At 39.7% G+C, this 17,305-nt stretch overlaps 2 protein-coding genes across 16 annotated transcripts in view; one reads left to right on the top strand and one right to left on the bottom strand.

Moving 5' to 3' along the window:
* phldb1b (pleckstrin homology-like domain, family B, member 1b) overlaps positions 1-6,894 on the top strand; it is a 112,412-nt gene extending 105,518 nt beyond the window's left edge. For all 13 annotated transcript variants that reach the window (XM_038692771.1, XM_038692774.1, XM_038692773.1 and 10 more), the window contains 2 exons: positions 1,349-1,434; positions 3,219-6,894. In XM_038692771.1, the coding sequence (XP_038548699.1) occupies positions 1,349-1,434; positions 3,219-3,359 (227 nt within the window). In that variant the 3' untranslated portion in view covers positions 3,360-6,894. The remainder of the gene's footprint in view (positions 1-1,348; positions 1,435-3,218) is intronic.
* Positions 6,860-17,305, bottom strand: part of LOC119882640 (alpha-2-macroglobulin) — a 33,632-nt gene continuing 23,186 nt past the window's right edge. For all 3 annotated transcript variants that reach the window (XM_038692784.1, XM_038692786.1, XM_038692785.1), the window contains exons 25-36: positions 16,590-16,671; positions 14,282-14,438; positions 13,685-13,759; positions 13,028-13,193; positions 11,532-11,728; positions 11,222-11,437; positions 10,306-10,424; positions 9,940-10,030; positions 9,728-9,796; positions 8,608-8,713; positions 8,401-8,442; positions 6,860-7,498 (exon numbers count right to left, since the gene is read on the bottom strand). In XM_038692784.1, the coding sequence (XP_038548712.1) occupies positions 7,476-7,498; positions 8,401-8,442; positions 8,608-8,713; positions 9,728-9,796; positions 9,940-10,030; positions 10,306-10,424; positions 11,222-11,437; positions 11,532-11,728; positions 13,028-13,193; positions 13,685-13,759; positions 14,282-14,438; positions 16,590-16,671 (1,343 nt within the window). In that variant the 3' untranslated portion in view covers positions 6,860-7,475. The remainder of the gene's footprint in view (positions 7,499-8,400; positions 8,443-8,607; positions 8,714-9,727; positions 9,797-9,939; positions 10,031-10,305; positions 10,425-11,221; positions 11,438-11,531; positions 11,729-13,027; positions 13,194-13,684; positions 13,760-14,281; positions 14,439-16,589; positions 16,672-17,305) is intronic.

Raw genomic sequence — 17,305 nt, 5'->3', positions numbered from 1 at the left:
GTACAGTCTCAAATCGAACATGGTAACCCTTTAGAAAGTAGTATTACTTGTGCTGGATTGCATTCAGTGCTGGAAGAAGTACTCGGATCATTTGTAGTAGGATTTTAACATCAGTTTTACCTTTTAAAATGTGATGGAGTTGAAGTATAAAGTAATGAAATGTGTATTCAAGTATAGCACGTGAGTAAATGTACTTACAGTCCACCACCACTGACTAATTTGATTGCAACTAATTTGTCCACCCTGTGTTACTAGTGGCTGAGCTGCACCAGTGTGATGTATTCAGTTGCTGTGTGTTAGAAGAGTTTTCTTAGTGTCAACAGTCAGCAACCGACAGACACAAAACATAGCAGCTATATGGAAATGTCACAGGTTCCGGAGCTTAAACGTTTAACATGTAAAGTGGCAGAACTTTCCTGCCGTGGATGAGTGGCAGACAGAACATGCGTCCTCCAGACCTTGAGCAGCAGCACATGTAGTATGTAGCGTGCACAGTCGTGTAATTTGATCTTGTGCTGTGCGCTCTGGGGACACTTGTTCCCTGTCAGGCCTTTGAAGTCCTCAGAAGGTTCTGCTTAAAGCTGCTTAAAGCGTACCTTGTTGAAAGCGAGCCAGGGTGAGGAGGTGTGCTGAGATTACTTTGGCAGTAGTTAAAATGCGCACAGCGCTGCGCTCTCTGAGGGGGCCGATTGAGATGCATCGCTTGCCCTCGTCTCTTGACCTTGAACAATGAGGAGCGAGAGGTGACGAGCATAAGTCATGAGCGCCGCTAATTCGCATTAATCAACCTCAACCGGAGTTTTGATTTGCTTGCATTCAGATGCAGTCAAATGAGATGCAAACGCAGGGCTATTTGAATGCTAAAGAGGTCATTAGCAGATAATCACTGCTTATTAAAGGAAAAGTGTTATTCCTCGAAATGAAGCCATGCGTTTCTACCTACTACTCTTAAGTTGGCTTGTGGAGTGTTTGTGCCTGGAGGTAGAGACGGGTGTTGAGTTCCCCACCGGTTCCTTACTGCAGTTCTGCAGTGGCTGATGAAACAAACTGCAATGATGTACCAGAGTAGCGTAAGAATGCAGTCAAGTATGAAAATACAATGCGAGCCCCATTGGTTTAAAAACAGAGAAAAAGTGCTGTGGTTGTCTTTTTCCATCCATCAACACAAACCATAAATTGGTCATGATCAAAGTTTGATTTCTTCTTCTTTTTTTTTAATGACCGTATGGTGTGTTCTCCCTGTCCTCATTCTACATGGCAGTGATGCGCCTTGGCATTTTTTGCTGAGAAAGTCGTCAATATTCTTTGGTCTTTTTAAAACAAACCTGCGTTATTTTCCGTCCCACAGACAAACACGAGACCAAGCTGAAGGGTGTGATCTACTTCCAGGCCATAGAAGAGGTCTATTATGATCACCTCCGCAGTGCCACAAAGGTATGCTGTGAACGAACTCTGAAAACGATCATTTTCTCTTTTCTGCTTCACAGTTTGTTTATTTTCTGACATTCTCTTTCATTTAAAACGCGTTTCTGTGGTTTGCTTCTTTTCTCCCCCGTTTGTGCTTTTGCTTTGGCTGGCCGCTGTCACAGAAGGGATTTTTCAACTTGAATATGACAAGTGTATGTATCCACGCTCTCTGCTCACCCACCTAACCTCACTGAACCCTGTGTGTCCAAACCATAGACTGTGTATTGTGATAGAGATTAAAATAAGAGGGTAACAAGCTCAATGTCTGATGATGCATGCTTCAGACTTGGACTGTTTTTAATGACCTCAGACAGTGCACTAGTTTGATTCTTGTGTGCGTTTGTAATTTGAATCGCAAAATATGTTTGACCCCTCTGTCCATGCCAGCGTTCCCAGCTTAAACCAGTCAAGTTGTTAGAAAACAACAACCTGCTTATGTATGTATACAGCATAGGGAAATAATTACATTTTTAGGCTGAGCAGGAAAATCCCGTTAAGGACAACACTTCCTGATTCACGTAATTAAGCCATTTTAGTCATGTTAAGGCTTGACCAGAAGTTATGATCTCCTTGCTTTTTACTAATTTTCAAAGACACACTTTTTGGCCATATTTCTGTTCTTTACGATCAGAGCTGCTTGCTGCTTGACTTGAGCACTACACGTCTTTTCTTTTTTTTAAATTTTCCATCTCCAACATAAAGCTGAGCTGCCTCCTCATCTTCACTGTGTGTGTTTGTGTTTGATGGCCTGTCACAATGCACCGCGCTCCGACTAAATGTGTGGCTCTGATCAACTCTGGGACTTTGATTTTACTTGTCACTTCCAATGTCACTTTACAGAGAGAAAACTTTAAAGTCTGGTGTTCTTAGCAAAGACAGAAAGATGATGGTTTAGAAAAGGGAAAGTTTGAAAAGGTCGCTTTTCCAAAAACGTTCACAGGGAAAACACTCGTACAGGTTAGTTTTCCAGGTACTTCTCTTTATTTTCATGAAATCTGTTGTGTTTTTGATACACCAGGTCATGTACAGTACCAGTATTTTTGGATTATTGTTGGTAGTTTAGTGACTCTTTATGGTGACTCATCTAACCATCAAAGATTTTTAACCCGTTTCCCAAGTTGTGCCTCTGCCTCTCTCTAATATCTCTTGGCTTGTTTTACATGACAAGAATAAAAAAAAAAGAAGAAAATATGAAATAATGCAAAGTGATCAGATCAAAATAGACAAATATAGTAGCGATCCAATGTTAATAATTGATTTAGAAAACTAAATTTCATTGAACTGATGGTCAGCTTTTACAGTTTGGTTCCCATTGTACAAATTGGGCAAAGACATGTTATTTCTAGCTCCCATTTTTGTTTGAAGCAGACTTGCAACTTGGTAATCAGGTTAAAAATCTTATTTCCCCGTGTAGTGTACAGAATGTTTTTCATCCACACGTTTTAAAAAGTCTTTAAAGCTGCATTAATTCATTACATTTTTTGTCCACTTGCACAACAAGCTGAAAACATTTTATAATCACTACTAGCAAACAATTGCTGTACTTGGTCACTAGCTACTTGCGAACTTTGTACACTACACTATCTGCCCAGCACCAAACAACAGAGCTTTTTCTCTGAAACCAGCCTACCTAATACATTTTGGAGTATGGAACATGAGAAAGCAGGATAGTCGGTGTGGTCTGTGAATGCAGCAGTGAGCCTAGGAGCACAAGAAAGGCTGATTCTAGTTTCCTTTTTTCCGTCTTCCAGAGCCCAAACCCCTCCCTGACGTTCTGCGTAAAGACCCACGACCGGCTCTACTACATGGTGGCCCCCTCAGCAGAGGCCATGAGGATCTGGATGGATGTGATCGTCACAGGAGCAGAGGGATACACACAGTTCATGAACTGAGAGAGACAGTGCAGTGCAGAGAGCGCAGGCGACGAGCATTTCGGCAGGGACTCTCCCATCACAGACTCTACAGGCCCTCCATGTTTCCAGTCCGCAGCGGACACAACGCCTTGTTTTGTTACTTATCATTTTTAATCTCACACTTTGATTAGATGTTTTCACCTCCACATTTTCTACGTGATTCAGTTTGGATTAAAAAAGGGAGCTGTTGGAGGACACACACTTACACACACCTCTGTATATAAACCAAAATGTATACCTATCAGAGACTTTTAAAAAGCCTTTCTATATTGCCAAATGGAGATCTTGTAGTTACTGTTCGTTGGTCCTTTTATATTATTTGTTTCCTTTCTTTTTTTTTTTTTTTTTTTTTTACTTATACAAAAAATTGCCAAATGACATAATGCCAATGTTTTGTTTGAGTGTTCGTCACGACTATGCTCAGTTCAGACAGAAAGAGTTTAAAAGAATCTCCAATCAAATGGTGTAAACAATTTAGAAATATATTTGACAGAATCTTATTCAAAATGTATTAATCTATGAGAAATAACAGAAATCAGTCAGTCAGCAGGAGATTATCTAGGAGCCCAGCACACTTGTCTGTAACAGTGAAACACAGTAAAACATTGCATCAACCAAGTCCACAAGTCACTTCACATCACTGCTGCCCTTAGACTAAAGACTAAAATTAAATCAAGTGCAGCATCCACAACACATTAAGGGATCCGGAGCTACAGGCTAGACTGTACTTCACATAGGCTTACCAAAGTAATCAGAGGTATTCTGTTAAGACTGACCCACTACAGCTCAGGAGTTCACTCTGCCGTTCTCACTATGGTTCGATGAACATGTGGTTTGAAAAGCTGGTACTGGTATTAGTATTGAAGCTGCTGATAAACATTGTTTGGTTGTTGTATCATTATTAAAATATTACTCGAAAGCTCCAGTAAACCCAGAATAATGAAGTACTTTCAGGATTAGAACGTTAGTGTAACATTTTGGGAAATAAAATTATTTGCATCCAGCTCCGAAGCTTTCAAAGGAGTTAGAGAGCTAGACAAAGATGGATAGCGCTCTCATGTCTGTATGCTAAATAGGAAGCTAGCGCAAGACAGTTAGCTTAGCAATGCGTAAGACTGGAAGTGGAGGAAAACTGCTAGCCTGGCCTGTTTAATCTGAACAAAATCGACAAGTTGTGGTTTAACAGGGAGTTACGTGCTGGAACTTCTTTTCGGTTTGGCCAGTGACTCCTACCTCTGCTTCCAGTGTTTATGCTAAGAGCTGCCTGGCTCTGGCCTAATTCTCTAAATTTAAACTGCTTTCTCGCCAAGAGTTGGGTGAGAAGACTGATGCCACTCTCGTATGTTTACGCTAAATATGAAACTACAGCAGCTGGTTAGCTTAGCAGAAAGACTGGTAGCAAGGGGAGACAGCTAGCTGGTTTCTGTTCTAAAACACAGTAACATGTTATGTTTCTTGTATGAGTGGTACGCAGATTATTTTTACCTTTCGACAGAGCCAGGCTTGCCTTTTCCCCTTGCTTCCAGTCGTTATGCTAGGCTAAGCTAACGTTAACTGGCTCTAGCTTCATATTTAACTTAGCGAGCAAGCAAAAAGCAAATAAGTGCATTCCCCCAAAATGCCTGTTAATAGAAAAAATCAGGCACTTTAAAAAAAATACACTTAATGTATCCCTCATATGGAATTTTCCCTTTTGCTGGGACACTTTATATCTGTATCCAGTCTTTGCGCTAAGCTAGGCGGGAACAAGATAGGCTCAACATGCTTATAAAAAAACTCCTCCAAACGTAACAATTTACAATGTATTGAAAGTGGTCAATCCATTATATCATTTGGAAGACACTCACCAAATGTTGTCCAACACTCAGAGGCTGACTCCCCAAAACCCATGTATGTTGGTCAACCATAGCTGCCACATTGTCATTGTACTGAATATGTTGAACATGATTATCAAACCGTCTGAGTGATGCTGCCATCTTGCCAACTCAAGGTGCAAACTGCATATCTATGTGTCCTCACGCATAAACAGAAAAAGCTCATCTATTTGCCAAGTAGCCTTTAGCTAAATTGATGATGCGACTACACAGCTGGGAAGCAGCCATCATCACTGCCAGCCTAAAGCGCAACCACGAGAGGGCGCGACAGCGACCACCCCCAACACAGGATCAAAAATATGGACTCATGCAATTTAGAACTGTGCCTTGACTATGTGTTATTGACCAGTCCAGATTTTGTAGCCTCCTCGCTGGGAGGCTACAATTGTGTGAATGAATTTTAATTTGTTTCTGAGCTGCAGTACAGGATGTGGACAGGTCTGCATGTTTGGTTTTTTGTTACACCACCATGTGGACATCTACCTGTAGCATCGTTACAGGCAGAGATACAGAAGGCTCTGAGCACAGTGTGGGATCATCAAGGTTGTTATTTAACTCTGAATGCACAAAATATTGTGTTCATTTGTAAAAGGAGCACGCCACCAATTTTACATGTCAAAGTCCGTTCACTCATCAAGGGGAGTACTATTCAGCCTGTGACAACAGTTGTATAGTGTCTTCTGTGGCTCCGCAGGAGCTTTGAGGCTGTGAATATACCCCTGATGATGTAGTCATGACATTTTTATCAAGCTCCTTTTGCAAAATTCCAGCTAATATGTACATTCAGTATTGGTTTACCAGGTTTACTTTGTCAGTTCAGATTATTCTGTAAATCATACCAAATTCTGGGTTCTTGGAGGTAAAAAAACAAAATGGAACTAAATACCCTCTTGAAATTCACAAAAACCTCCCTCCCTGCTTTGAATCCCCACTGTGAGTAGAGGCCTGAGTGCATGAGGACGGATAAAGAAATCTTTTATCTTCAGCTTTAACGGACTGTAACTGACCGGGCTCACCTGGCATCGTCTCCTCGTCAAAGTGTTACCACATTGTGAATCTATTGATCGGCCGTGAAACGTGACAGTTTGTAGTTATACAGATGCCGGATGCTGTTTTCTATCGTAGAAGCCGAGGACAAACTACGCTGTGATTTTTGGAGCATGTGAAACTGTTGTTTAGTTTCATGTGTTGGTACAGTAATGATAATTTATGGTTGTGGTGCCTGAGATAGTGACATGTTTACTTCTAAAAAAAAAAAAGAAAAAAAGAAGACGACTAGTGAAAAGACCTTAATATATTCTGTCCCCCTTGCCTTTACTTTCCCCGCACAGTTAACATGTGCAAACCAAACTATTCAACACTGGCAAGGCTGTTAAATCATGTCTGTTGATAGTAGGTGGTATATACATTACTGTTGTTATCTATGTTGAAAAGAAAGGAAACTAAATATACTGTAAAGAGGATGCCTGAATGAAAAAAATAATCTTGCTATTGAAATGAATTGAAACAGTATTGTATGAAAAGAATTACAATTTTTACTTATTTTTTTCATTTTAGAAATTTTATTGTCAGCCACGTTACATTTCAAATTGTACGGTAGTGATGTATCAATCTACCTTTTTTTTTTTTTTTTTTACTGGTACAACAGAACACACACATGCGTGCGCGCGCACATACACACACACAAAATAACACCTAGCACTCATGAGACTGTACTTTTGTTTTTCTAGAAAGTAGATCCTGTTTCATACACACACACACACTCAATCAGTACTCGGACCATACTGTGTTATTGGTACCCTGTATGTCTCATGTGTTACTTTCACATATGAATAATATGGATTTTGTCAAATCTATTAAAAACAGAACTGTTACAGAATATTTGCTGCTTTTCTTGAACCCAGTGGATTATAATGTGAAGGTTCCAGTGTTGAGGAGAGAGACAGCAGTAACTACGGTATGCTGACTGATTATTGGTTCATTACTAAAACAGTCGTAAGGACAAGACTACCATGGAGCAGAGCAGAACAAAAATAATTCTGAGCTACATAAAAATAAGAATAAAAATTTGCTCCTAAAATCGCACAAAAAGTGGGCTTCACTCACAAAAAAGTGTTTCAAATAGAGTACAAAAAAAATAGACATCTAGAAGTTTCTTTTTTCGGACAGTGATTCTTCCAACTGGGAGAAGTCCTGTCGGGGCTTGGTTTCCACGCGTGTTTTACAGCTCGTTGATGCTGTCGCCTAGAAAGCAAACATTTCCGACAACAATTCAGTCATTTGCCTGTGAACTACCCAGACACATTTGCATTTCCATTTACTGTTTGCAGAGACTTTTCACTCACTATTTGACCAGTTTAACAAACCTTGTTTTTACATTAACTTCTATATAATACATCCATTAGCCACTTAAAATTGATAAATCTTCATGGAAATTGGGATACTTATAGTTTTCCAAAACGTGCTTCATCCTGTCTACATAACATTTTATAAAAATAAAAATGTCTAACTAAACATACACTCTATTTTACTTTATTACTGTTTCAATGCAACGTGTTTACAACCATTTCTCCTTATTTGAACAACAACAACAATAATAATATTTGAGCTGCATTATTGCTAATTAGTTCAACGCTGCTGCAGACATCTCGCAGTGGAAGAAAAAAGATGATTACTGTCAAAATGTGTTTGTTACAGTAGTTTAAATTGTGGTTAATATGCTTTCCAGCATTACTATAATTTAGATTTTGAGACTTAATCGATGTAAATATCAGCGGTTTGGTGTCCTGAACAGAAACACTCTTTGTGGTTGAGACAGAACAGAAACAGTAGGACTACACAATAACAGTTATTTTGTCTTACATGAATGTAGGATACAGAGTGGTGTAAAGTCTGTAGACTTTATTACTGATATTCACAGTAATATCAAGAAAATGTATGTTCATTCTAACTTTTTGCCCTTTGCTACGTGTATGATCTTGGTCAAATTACAGACTTTGATGGAATTAGAATTACTTACAGTTACAGCATTACTTGATAATCATTTTAATCAGCCATGATAGCGGCGGTGCTCTGATGAACTTTATGTCATGTATTACCTAAATTGATACAGATGTCAACTGTCAAAACAAAGCTTAAAAACTTACTCTCTGCACAGGGGGAGGTGTAGTCAGTGACGGCCTCGTCGCCTGAAAACATCATCAAAAACACATCGGTTTTATGGCAGGGAGTGACATGAGAGAGAAAGATACTACTGTGTCACTGTCAAAAGTCATTTCCGATTACTTAAGTAAAGAAAACTGAGCATCACACACGAGGAAAACAGTGCAGGGGAAAAGGAACGAAAGCCTTACTTGTCTGGTAGTAATCGTAGACTTTGACCACAGCTGGTTTCAGGTTCCTGACAGGCAGATCCTCCTCTAGTGTCACACTGTATATCTTTGTCTCATCCTTCTTCAGCTGCAACCACACACAACAGGCAACTTTACTACTTATCCACATTAGTAGTGGACAATAACTAAGTACATTTACTCACGTACTGTACTTAAGTACAAATCTGAGGTACCTGTTCTTTACTAGAGAATTTTCTTTTCATGCCACTTTCTAACTCTCCTCCACCACAACTCAGAGGGAAGTATTGTACTTTTTTTAACTTGACTACATTTAACAGCTCAGCATTTAGTTTCCAAATGAATCTTTTTACAAACAAAACATACGAATATGAAGAGTTTATAAAATATGATGTTTTGCTATAAATTGTAGTGTAGCTGAAACGATTAGTTGTTTGACAGAAAATTAATTGGCCACCATTTTGATCTTTTAAAATATCTGAAATGTTTTTTCATGCAAAAACATTTCATGCTTCCAGCTTCACCAATGTGAAGATTTGCTGCTTTTCCTTATAATTATTTTAATTATTTGAATATTTGTTAATAATGTTGAACTTCTGTTCTGCTGGTTGGACAAAACAAGGTGTCACTTTGGGCTCTGAGTAACTGTGACGGCATTTCTCACTGTTTTCATACTTTTTTTTAAAACAATCAATCAATTAATGGAGAAAATTATCAGCAGATGAATTCATTATGAAGATAATTATTACTTGCAGTCTGATACAAAATAGTTCAAAGTGCATGTGGAATAATAATTTTATGATCTAAGATATACCAGTGTTATACACAGGGGACATATTTCTGCATTGAGCACTTTTACTTTTAATAATACGTTTAGTTTTAGTACATTGTCCTGATTATGTTTACATACTTTTACTTAAGTGATATTTTCAATGCAGTACTTTTACAGAGTGATTTTATAGTGTGATATTAGTACTTTTACTTAAGTAAAGAGATCTGAATACTGCATCCACCACTGACTCACACAGAGAGATATACTGAAAACATTAACTAGTAGTCGGTCATCAGGAACGTTATTTCACTCTCATCAAACACACACAGCCACTCTGCCAGTGCTTCCTACCCCATCTAAGTAGATGTTGATGAATCCTTCCTCCACGTCCACACGCTTCACGGAGCGGTCGCTCTTCAGCTGCGAAAGCACAGACATCAGTATACTCCAACACAAAGTATATATTAATAAGCATTACTCTGGTAGTACTAACACAAACAGTGTGTGGCAGTATTTGCCATGTAGTGAATTAGTTTTTAATTTAGTGCAGCTGTTGAACTGACCAGCTTCAGCGAGACCTTATCTAGAATGTATCCAGACAGCAGTTTGATGTTGATGATCACCATGTTTGTTTCCTCTCTCCTGCCCTGGTACCTGCAAACACACACAAACAGTCAAACACCACGCGACTCACACAGTGTGGCTTCACTTCATCTAATGAGGTTATCACCTGCCCGGGCAGTGCAGATGGAGAATATTGTTATGCCGATATTTAATATCTGCATGCTGGCTGCTATATGTGAAGGTCTTCTCAAAAAGGTCACAGACATTATTTGGGCCCAACAGGTGTCCGTTTTGTTTATTCCTCATCAATAATAGAGCCTTTTCGTGTATACTACCAATCATCAGTCAACACACACAAACCGTACCTGACATGCACAAAGAGGATGAGCTGAGGCCTGGTGATGTTGCACTTGGTCATGGTGTTGGTGGAGATGTTGAAGGCAGAGAAGTCAGGGGGAGGGGGGACGTTGTAATGCATGGAGATCTGCGGCGAGACGGATCACAACAGCATCAACATCTGTCCTTTTATCACACACTCATCAACATATCAGTGTGAAGTGACACACAGACACCTGATTATTACCTAGAGGACTCGATGAAGAACCAAACCCCTGCCTCAGTTCTGATGAAACAAAGAGCCACTTAGCCGAAATCTATACAGTCATTGTTCTGTAGGTACATCTAGATTCAAATTCCCCATAAAAGTTAATTAATGTTTAACGGAGCACTTCCACTCCCCAACGTAGTAGCCAGACTGAAAAGATTAATATGTCTGAGTAAAGATAATGTAAAGTGGCACAACACACTTTTATCAGAGACATCAGTGGCAATTAATATAAGACAACCATACATTTTAAAGAGTTATCACCACTGAAATTTTAATTGTTTTAAACAGTAACTTGAAATACAAAGTACATAAAAAAAAATTTTAAGCTGAAAATACATGAAATACTTTCCAAAAATATATTGCTGTTGTCTATTGCTCTGAAATGTATTTTTGCACATCTGTAACATTCACGCAGACACCAATAAATCTGTAATATCTGTTGATAATATTGGCCTGCTGAAGTACATCTTGTCGGTCTATATTTATGTGTTTTTAACTGGTGTGAAACAGCTTTATATACTGATGTCATTTTTATATTTTAATTCACATTCCTTCTTCCTCCATGTTCTCCGCCTCTTCTCCATTCACCATTAAATTAGCTCCTATTTCAGTTCAATCCTGCAAGTTCCTGCTTCACATGTCTGGTGTTTGTCTCATCCTGTGGTGGGTCGTACCTGTGCCAGCACGCAGCTCTGTCCCTGGGCTTTGATCGTGTACTCTCCAGGGACCTCGCTCAGCTTCTCCTCCTGGTACAGGAGCCTGTTGCTCTGATCCACCGTGAACTCTTTGTTCAGGCCTCCTAACGACGTCACCGTCACTGTAGTGCTGCCCTCCTCACTGTAGGTGGCAGCGCCGTACTTAGCCAGCGCCTGGAGGGCCACCACAGTGTCCTGAGGGGCGGAGAGGTTAGATGTGTTATTAAAAAACAGTGACGGGGATTAAAGGCTAAAGGCCCATAAACCACCTGTGTGTAGCCTGTCCCACCTGTGTGGAAGAGAAGCCCCCGTACGGGTTCTGCTGCTGAGCCAGCCAGCGGACAATGCCGGAGGAGTAATCCAGACCAAAGTCCGGCAGGGCCGGACCGGAGAGCAGAGCCAGCAGCACGTAGGAGGTCATCTCCACCTCCAAAGAGTCCAGGCCTTTCCCAGAAGCCCCTGCTCTGTCCCAGTGACGGGTGCCACCTGCCAGTCAGAACAGTGGAGTCATCTATTAGGAGGTTAGCAATGACTAATGTGCACTTCAGTTTAATGAGTGTGAGCCTACACATTTCCAAACTGAATAGTGTGTTACAGAAACTGTTTCAATGTGATAGACTTTCAGATACGACTGTAGAGATTTTATCAGGTTCCCAAAGCACACACAAGAAAATCTAAACAATATAAAAATAATAGACCACAACATGAACAAATACATTGGAAAATCATTAAACCTAGAGTGCGTGACGTCACACTCACATCATGCTGTGCAATTAACTGAACCTTTTACTGACACTTCAGCTGCTTTCACTCACTACATGCCAACTGGTGCTTGAACCGTCAGTTGAAGAATAAAAAACTACTTTCAGATCTTACACTTCAACCGGCTATTTAACAGCTGTCAGTGACACATCAACTGCCTACAGTGCACACACTCGAGCACCTCCAACTACTTTTAACACTTTTGCATAAACTGACATTTCAACACTTCAAAACTCTTTGAAGTCTCACGTTCTCACCTGAAAGAAATTCATTGCATTATGCATGCATTATCGGCTCTGTGTACAGAGTAAATTGTACATATTTGCAAATTGCACCGTAGTTTTGTGGATATGATTTTACACATCACAAATGTAAAAATACACATTTGTAGATAATGAAACATTTGCGCATCATAGTACACATTTGTGGATTGTTTTCTGTGGGTCCAATAAAATCTTCCATTAAAACACAGCTGACATAATCAGTTGTCCTTTTATTCACAGTACTATTACTAACAATAAAGGCTTATTTTAAACTGCATTATGTCACGTTATCTTGGTGAGGACTCAACTACACATAACAAATGTAAGGGATAATTTTTGTTTTTGCTATGTGATTCTGAAAAGAAGAAAGAAAATAAAGGCATATAACATATGAACATATGATTTTAAAATCCTCAAATATCAAAATCGATATCAGGCATTAAACTAAAACTGCACAATTTATCACCCACACTTTGACTGACATTTCAACTTTTTTCAACTGATACTTAAATGTCTTAAAATGACATTTCAACTTCATTCAATACCTTCTCTTGAACTGAAACGTCTACTTCTTCCAGCACTTCAACTGTTCAACAGTAGTTCTAATATTCAATTTCACATTTCAACTGCAGATTTTCAGCTACACTATGTGTTTATTTTCTTCTGAAACTTTACCTATTATAGTTTTATATCTGTGTTCATGCTGCTTGATTGCAGCAGTAACATTGTTTGAGGAAATCAGATGGTCTCACTGTCCTACCCTGGGTGTTGGACTTCTGGTGCAGGTATGTGATGAGTTTGCTCCTCATCTCCTGGTCTCCAGCCAGAGTGAAGGTGTAGGACAGCAGGGCGGTGGTGTACAGGTTGTCCATCTGACGGGCCACTGCTTCCTTGAGACAGCTCAGGCAGTTGTGTATCACGGGGTCCTGTCACACCACAGGCAAACACAAAGATGAAACAATGTGTGGGAGAATATGCAGAAGGGAGAACTTTCTTTAGAGACAAATGCAGCCCCCAAGACAGACCATTTAAAGTTAAAGAGACAATAACAAACATGTGCCGACATCTGATTTTCTGTTTTGACTATGAGATAATAAGAACACGGAGAGCTGTAATCTCTCACTGCTGACATTAATACTTAAACTTTCAATTTCTTTTTTTCTAAATCCCTTTTGAAGATGGTGTTAATGAAGACCTTCATCTAAAAATAAGAATTTGATCCATTTGTATGAACATTTCCAGCACAGGCAGCAAACATGACAGGAAATCTACCAGTGTGGGCAGACCAAGGATATAAAAATGAACTTCTTTTGAGAACGGCAAACATTTAAAATGAGGGCAGATCCAATGAGCTCAACATCCCGCAGCTGCAGCAGTGAGACCTCAAAGTGAACATGGAGAGCGGCGTCAGACTCACCGTGACGTTGGCGTCCAACTCCAGCATGGCAGCAGTGATGTAGGCTGTCAGGGACACGTCGTCACTCACTCCTCCCTGGTGGAGACAGGAGGACGGCAGGAACACTCAGGAAACAAGCAGCACAATGTCACATTCACATACTTACTTCTTGCTTTCCTTTTTAGTCAAGACACGCCTGTCTACTTTTCACGACGCAATTTAAAGTAGCTGAAGCTCTTGCTTTGTGTGTAAGACAAGTAAGGGCTAAGCCTGAGCTCGGCAGATAAAACTGTAAGCAAACTGTAAACATTTTAAAAAACATCCCTCAGGAGTAATAGTCTGAAACTAACCTTTTACATAAAAACATTCACATTAGACTGTCTGTGGCTTCTTGCTTACCACACACTTGGTGTCTTTTACCAATTAAAAATATTAGTTCACAGTTTATCCATCACAACTACTTATAAAACACTGGGGTCTGCACGCGTAGGAAAAGCCCAATAGATACAATTGCACTGTTCCTCAGACAGACAGTTGTCATGGCTTTTTGGTGTTTGTGCTGTAGCTTGATGAGGAATAGCTGACCAGATACTCCCACATTCAAACTGATGCCATTACCTTCATGCCATTGTGGAAGAGTTTTCCCACAGATCTGATGCAGCCATTAGTCTGTTGGTGTTTGGACAGCCACCTCTTTGCGTCTTTAATGTGCTTGGGATCCACAAAGATGTACGGTATCGCCCCACCAAAGGACTTCATCACAAAAGAGGTCAGCCTGGAGGGTCACATACAGAAAACACAGACAAAATTTTAGATAATAAATCTAACCCTATGTGCCTGTGGTGGTAACCCCAAACTGAACCCAGTCTCAGCACGATTACATAACAACCTGCTGTCTCACTTCAACGCAGAGCACTTGGTCTGAGCTGCTTCTACAACAAAAGGGAAAGAATCATATTCCTCTGAGCCGCACACGAGCCCAGCACAATGCAGACAGCTGGAGCTGATAAAGAGGCAGGAAAAGTCTTCTGGGAAGTAAAATAACTACATCGATTAAATTTGGATGATTTATTCACACATTCTCATAATTCAGACATGTTGCTTCTGGGTTTCCCCAGTACACACACACTACACACACTGTATTGCATTATAATCAGTGTGGATGCAGTCAACCATGCCAAACATGTCATTTATACTTTAAGATGCAGAAAAAAAATTAAAGCTGCATCCATTTTTTGGCAATTTTGGGGCAGCAGAACAAGCGGTAAACACTTAGATATTACCTTAGTTCAACGTTAGCAAACAATTGCCTATTTACACATCCAGCAGACAGACAGCAACATTAGCAAACATCTCGAGTCATGTTTCTGGCTACGTGACGAATAAAGTCCAATATTCATTCTCCTTTTATCTCTGTTTTAGGTCTCCACCAACTCCATCTGGCTCTTTAGCCGCTAAATGCTCCACAATGTTCACCAGCTAGCCGCCAACTTTGTCTGTCTTCTATTTTTGTGATGGGCAGGTAGCGTAGAGTGGGAGATTTTTCCACTGAAAACAGCTGCCTGATAAAGATAGTGATAGTGGTTTGAACGCAGCAGGTGATACAACATTCATTATAACCACGGGAGACTTTACACTTGACTTGGACTCTAGCTCAGAGACTTGAGACTTGACTTGGGAGCATCTCTGGCTTTTCAGCTGCTAAATGCTCCCTTTTGTTCACTAGCTAGCCTCTAACTTTGCCTGTCTGCTGTCGGTACTGAGCAGGTAGTGTACACTGGGTTTATCAGAGCACTGTAGAAAACGCCTGCCTCCTACGTCTGGAAATGGGGTTGATGAGAGCAGAGTTTGTGCACCTGGAAACCAACACAAAGACGTAAAAGAGGCTATGAAGCTCTTCAAGCCGCTGAAATCTATGTGGATTTAGCTCAATAATCAGCAGCTAGTGCAGCTTTAAATTAAAATAAACACATTTTCTCACACTTTATTGAAAGCCCTTGTTCCAAAGTCCTGGTATTTTAAGTGATTTCAAACCAATCTCCTGTTGGAATTTTAATGTAACTGAACACTTGAGAGCCCTAGTTTTTCCTAACCACAAACACACACGCCCACACACTCTCACCAACTGCCAAACTGCCCAGCACCCTTTCAAACAGCAAAGGGTTTGCTAAATCCCCCGAGGCACTGTGCTTTAAGCCCATTAAATGCAAATATTTTTTTCCTGCCCGGTTCCCCATTAAAGTAAATTATTAGGATGCTTGCTGGTGCCAAACACCTCCCACTGTGTCCGCATGTCATTTTTATTCTCTCATCAATTGAAGTAAGAGATTTGAGCAAAGCGAAGCTGTTATGATATATTGCAGTTGCATCATAGAACATTTTAAAACATTATAGTTATATAATCATGAACATATTCATATTCTTTTTGTACTTATGTTGCACACCATCAAGTTTTCGTGACGTGTGTAAGTAAACACAAGTGGTTAAGATTTCTGGTACCTCCTCAGTTTACACAATATGTATATTTCTACATTGTACTAGTATTTTGGGTTTTATGAAACCAAAATACATTATAAATAATTTCATATGTTAAATATAAAATAATTATACTAGTTATAAATACAATATTATTTTAAAACAATACTTCTATAAATACTTTTAATTAAATAAAAATAAATACTGTTAATGTGTTTTAATACTGTATGTGCTCCAAAAAAATGACAATATGGGAATCAAGATGTTCTTATACATGCTGAAGTATTAAACTGGTTTAAATTACAACTGACTCACTAAGTGTTTTTTAATAGAATCAAACTTGTAACCAGTTTCCATGTGTTCACAGAAAATGTAAGTGGCTATTACACAATTGTCACTAATCTAGTGTTTGTATCCTAAACAGCTTCGTTACTGAGGCAAGTTTACTGACCAGGTGTTTCCAGACTCATCATTCTTTCCAAAGGCACTGTAGGAGCCGTCGTCATGCTTGTATGTAAGCTCCCTCTGATATCCTGCAACACACACACACACATATATATGAACAAAACCATCAAACAAGCCCCCATTGCAGGCAGACAGGACACAGTCCTGCCTTAAAACAATATAAAAGGAGAGTGCCTGTTGTTTCAGATACCGATGAGATGACAAAACACATTCCTGGAAGGCTGGTTAAAATAACAGATCCGTGAGACTGAAGGCTCATCAGATGTCAAAACACTATACGCCAATTTATTTAAGTATTCACAACTTTGGAACGTTATCACTGCGACAATCATTTTATCTTTCATCACGGTGCTCCTGAGGTAAACAGTTGAAATATAGCGTTCATGTTACAACCTACCAGGAATGCAAACTTGCATGTATTTTGTTGGCCATTACAGCACCTTGAGCCAGGTTCCCTTTTGTTGCCAGATGAACCTGTCTGAACGAGCCAGCCCCCACTTTCATTTAAATACAACAGTCATGGTCTCTTTAGCTCTAAACTGGTTTTAAACTGGTTTAAACCTGATAACTGACAATACAAAGGCATTATTTTCTGGAAGGGAACTGATGGGTATTTTCAACCAAAGGTAATCTGCAGACTGGAATAATCACTCAAACTCCAAAACTCAGAGTCTGTAAAGAGAGAAAGCATTCTTACAGCGG

Source organism: Micropterus salmoides, unplaced genomic scaffold, assembly GCF_014851395.1.
Source record: "Micropterus salmoides isolate LMB-PRFRI ecotype aquatic unplaced genomic scaffold, ASM1485139v1 Ms_hic_scaffold_3, whole genome shotgun sequence".
In the NCBI taxonomy this organism is placed as follows: domain Eukaryota; kingdom Metazoa; phylum Chordata; class Actinopteri; order Centrarchiformes; family Centrarchidae; genus Micropterus; species Micropterus salmoides.
This window is presented reverse-complemented; position numbering and strand designations above follow the sequence as displayed.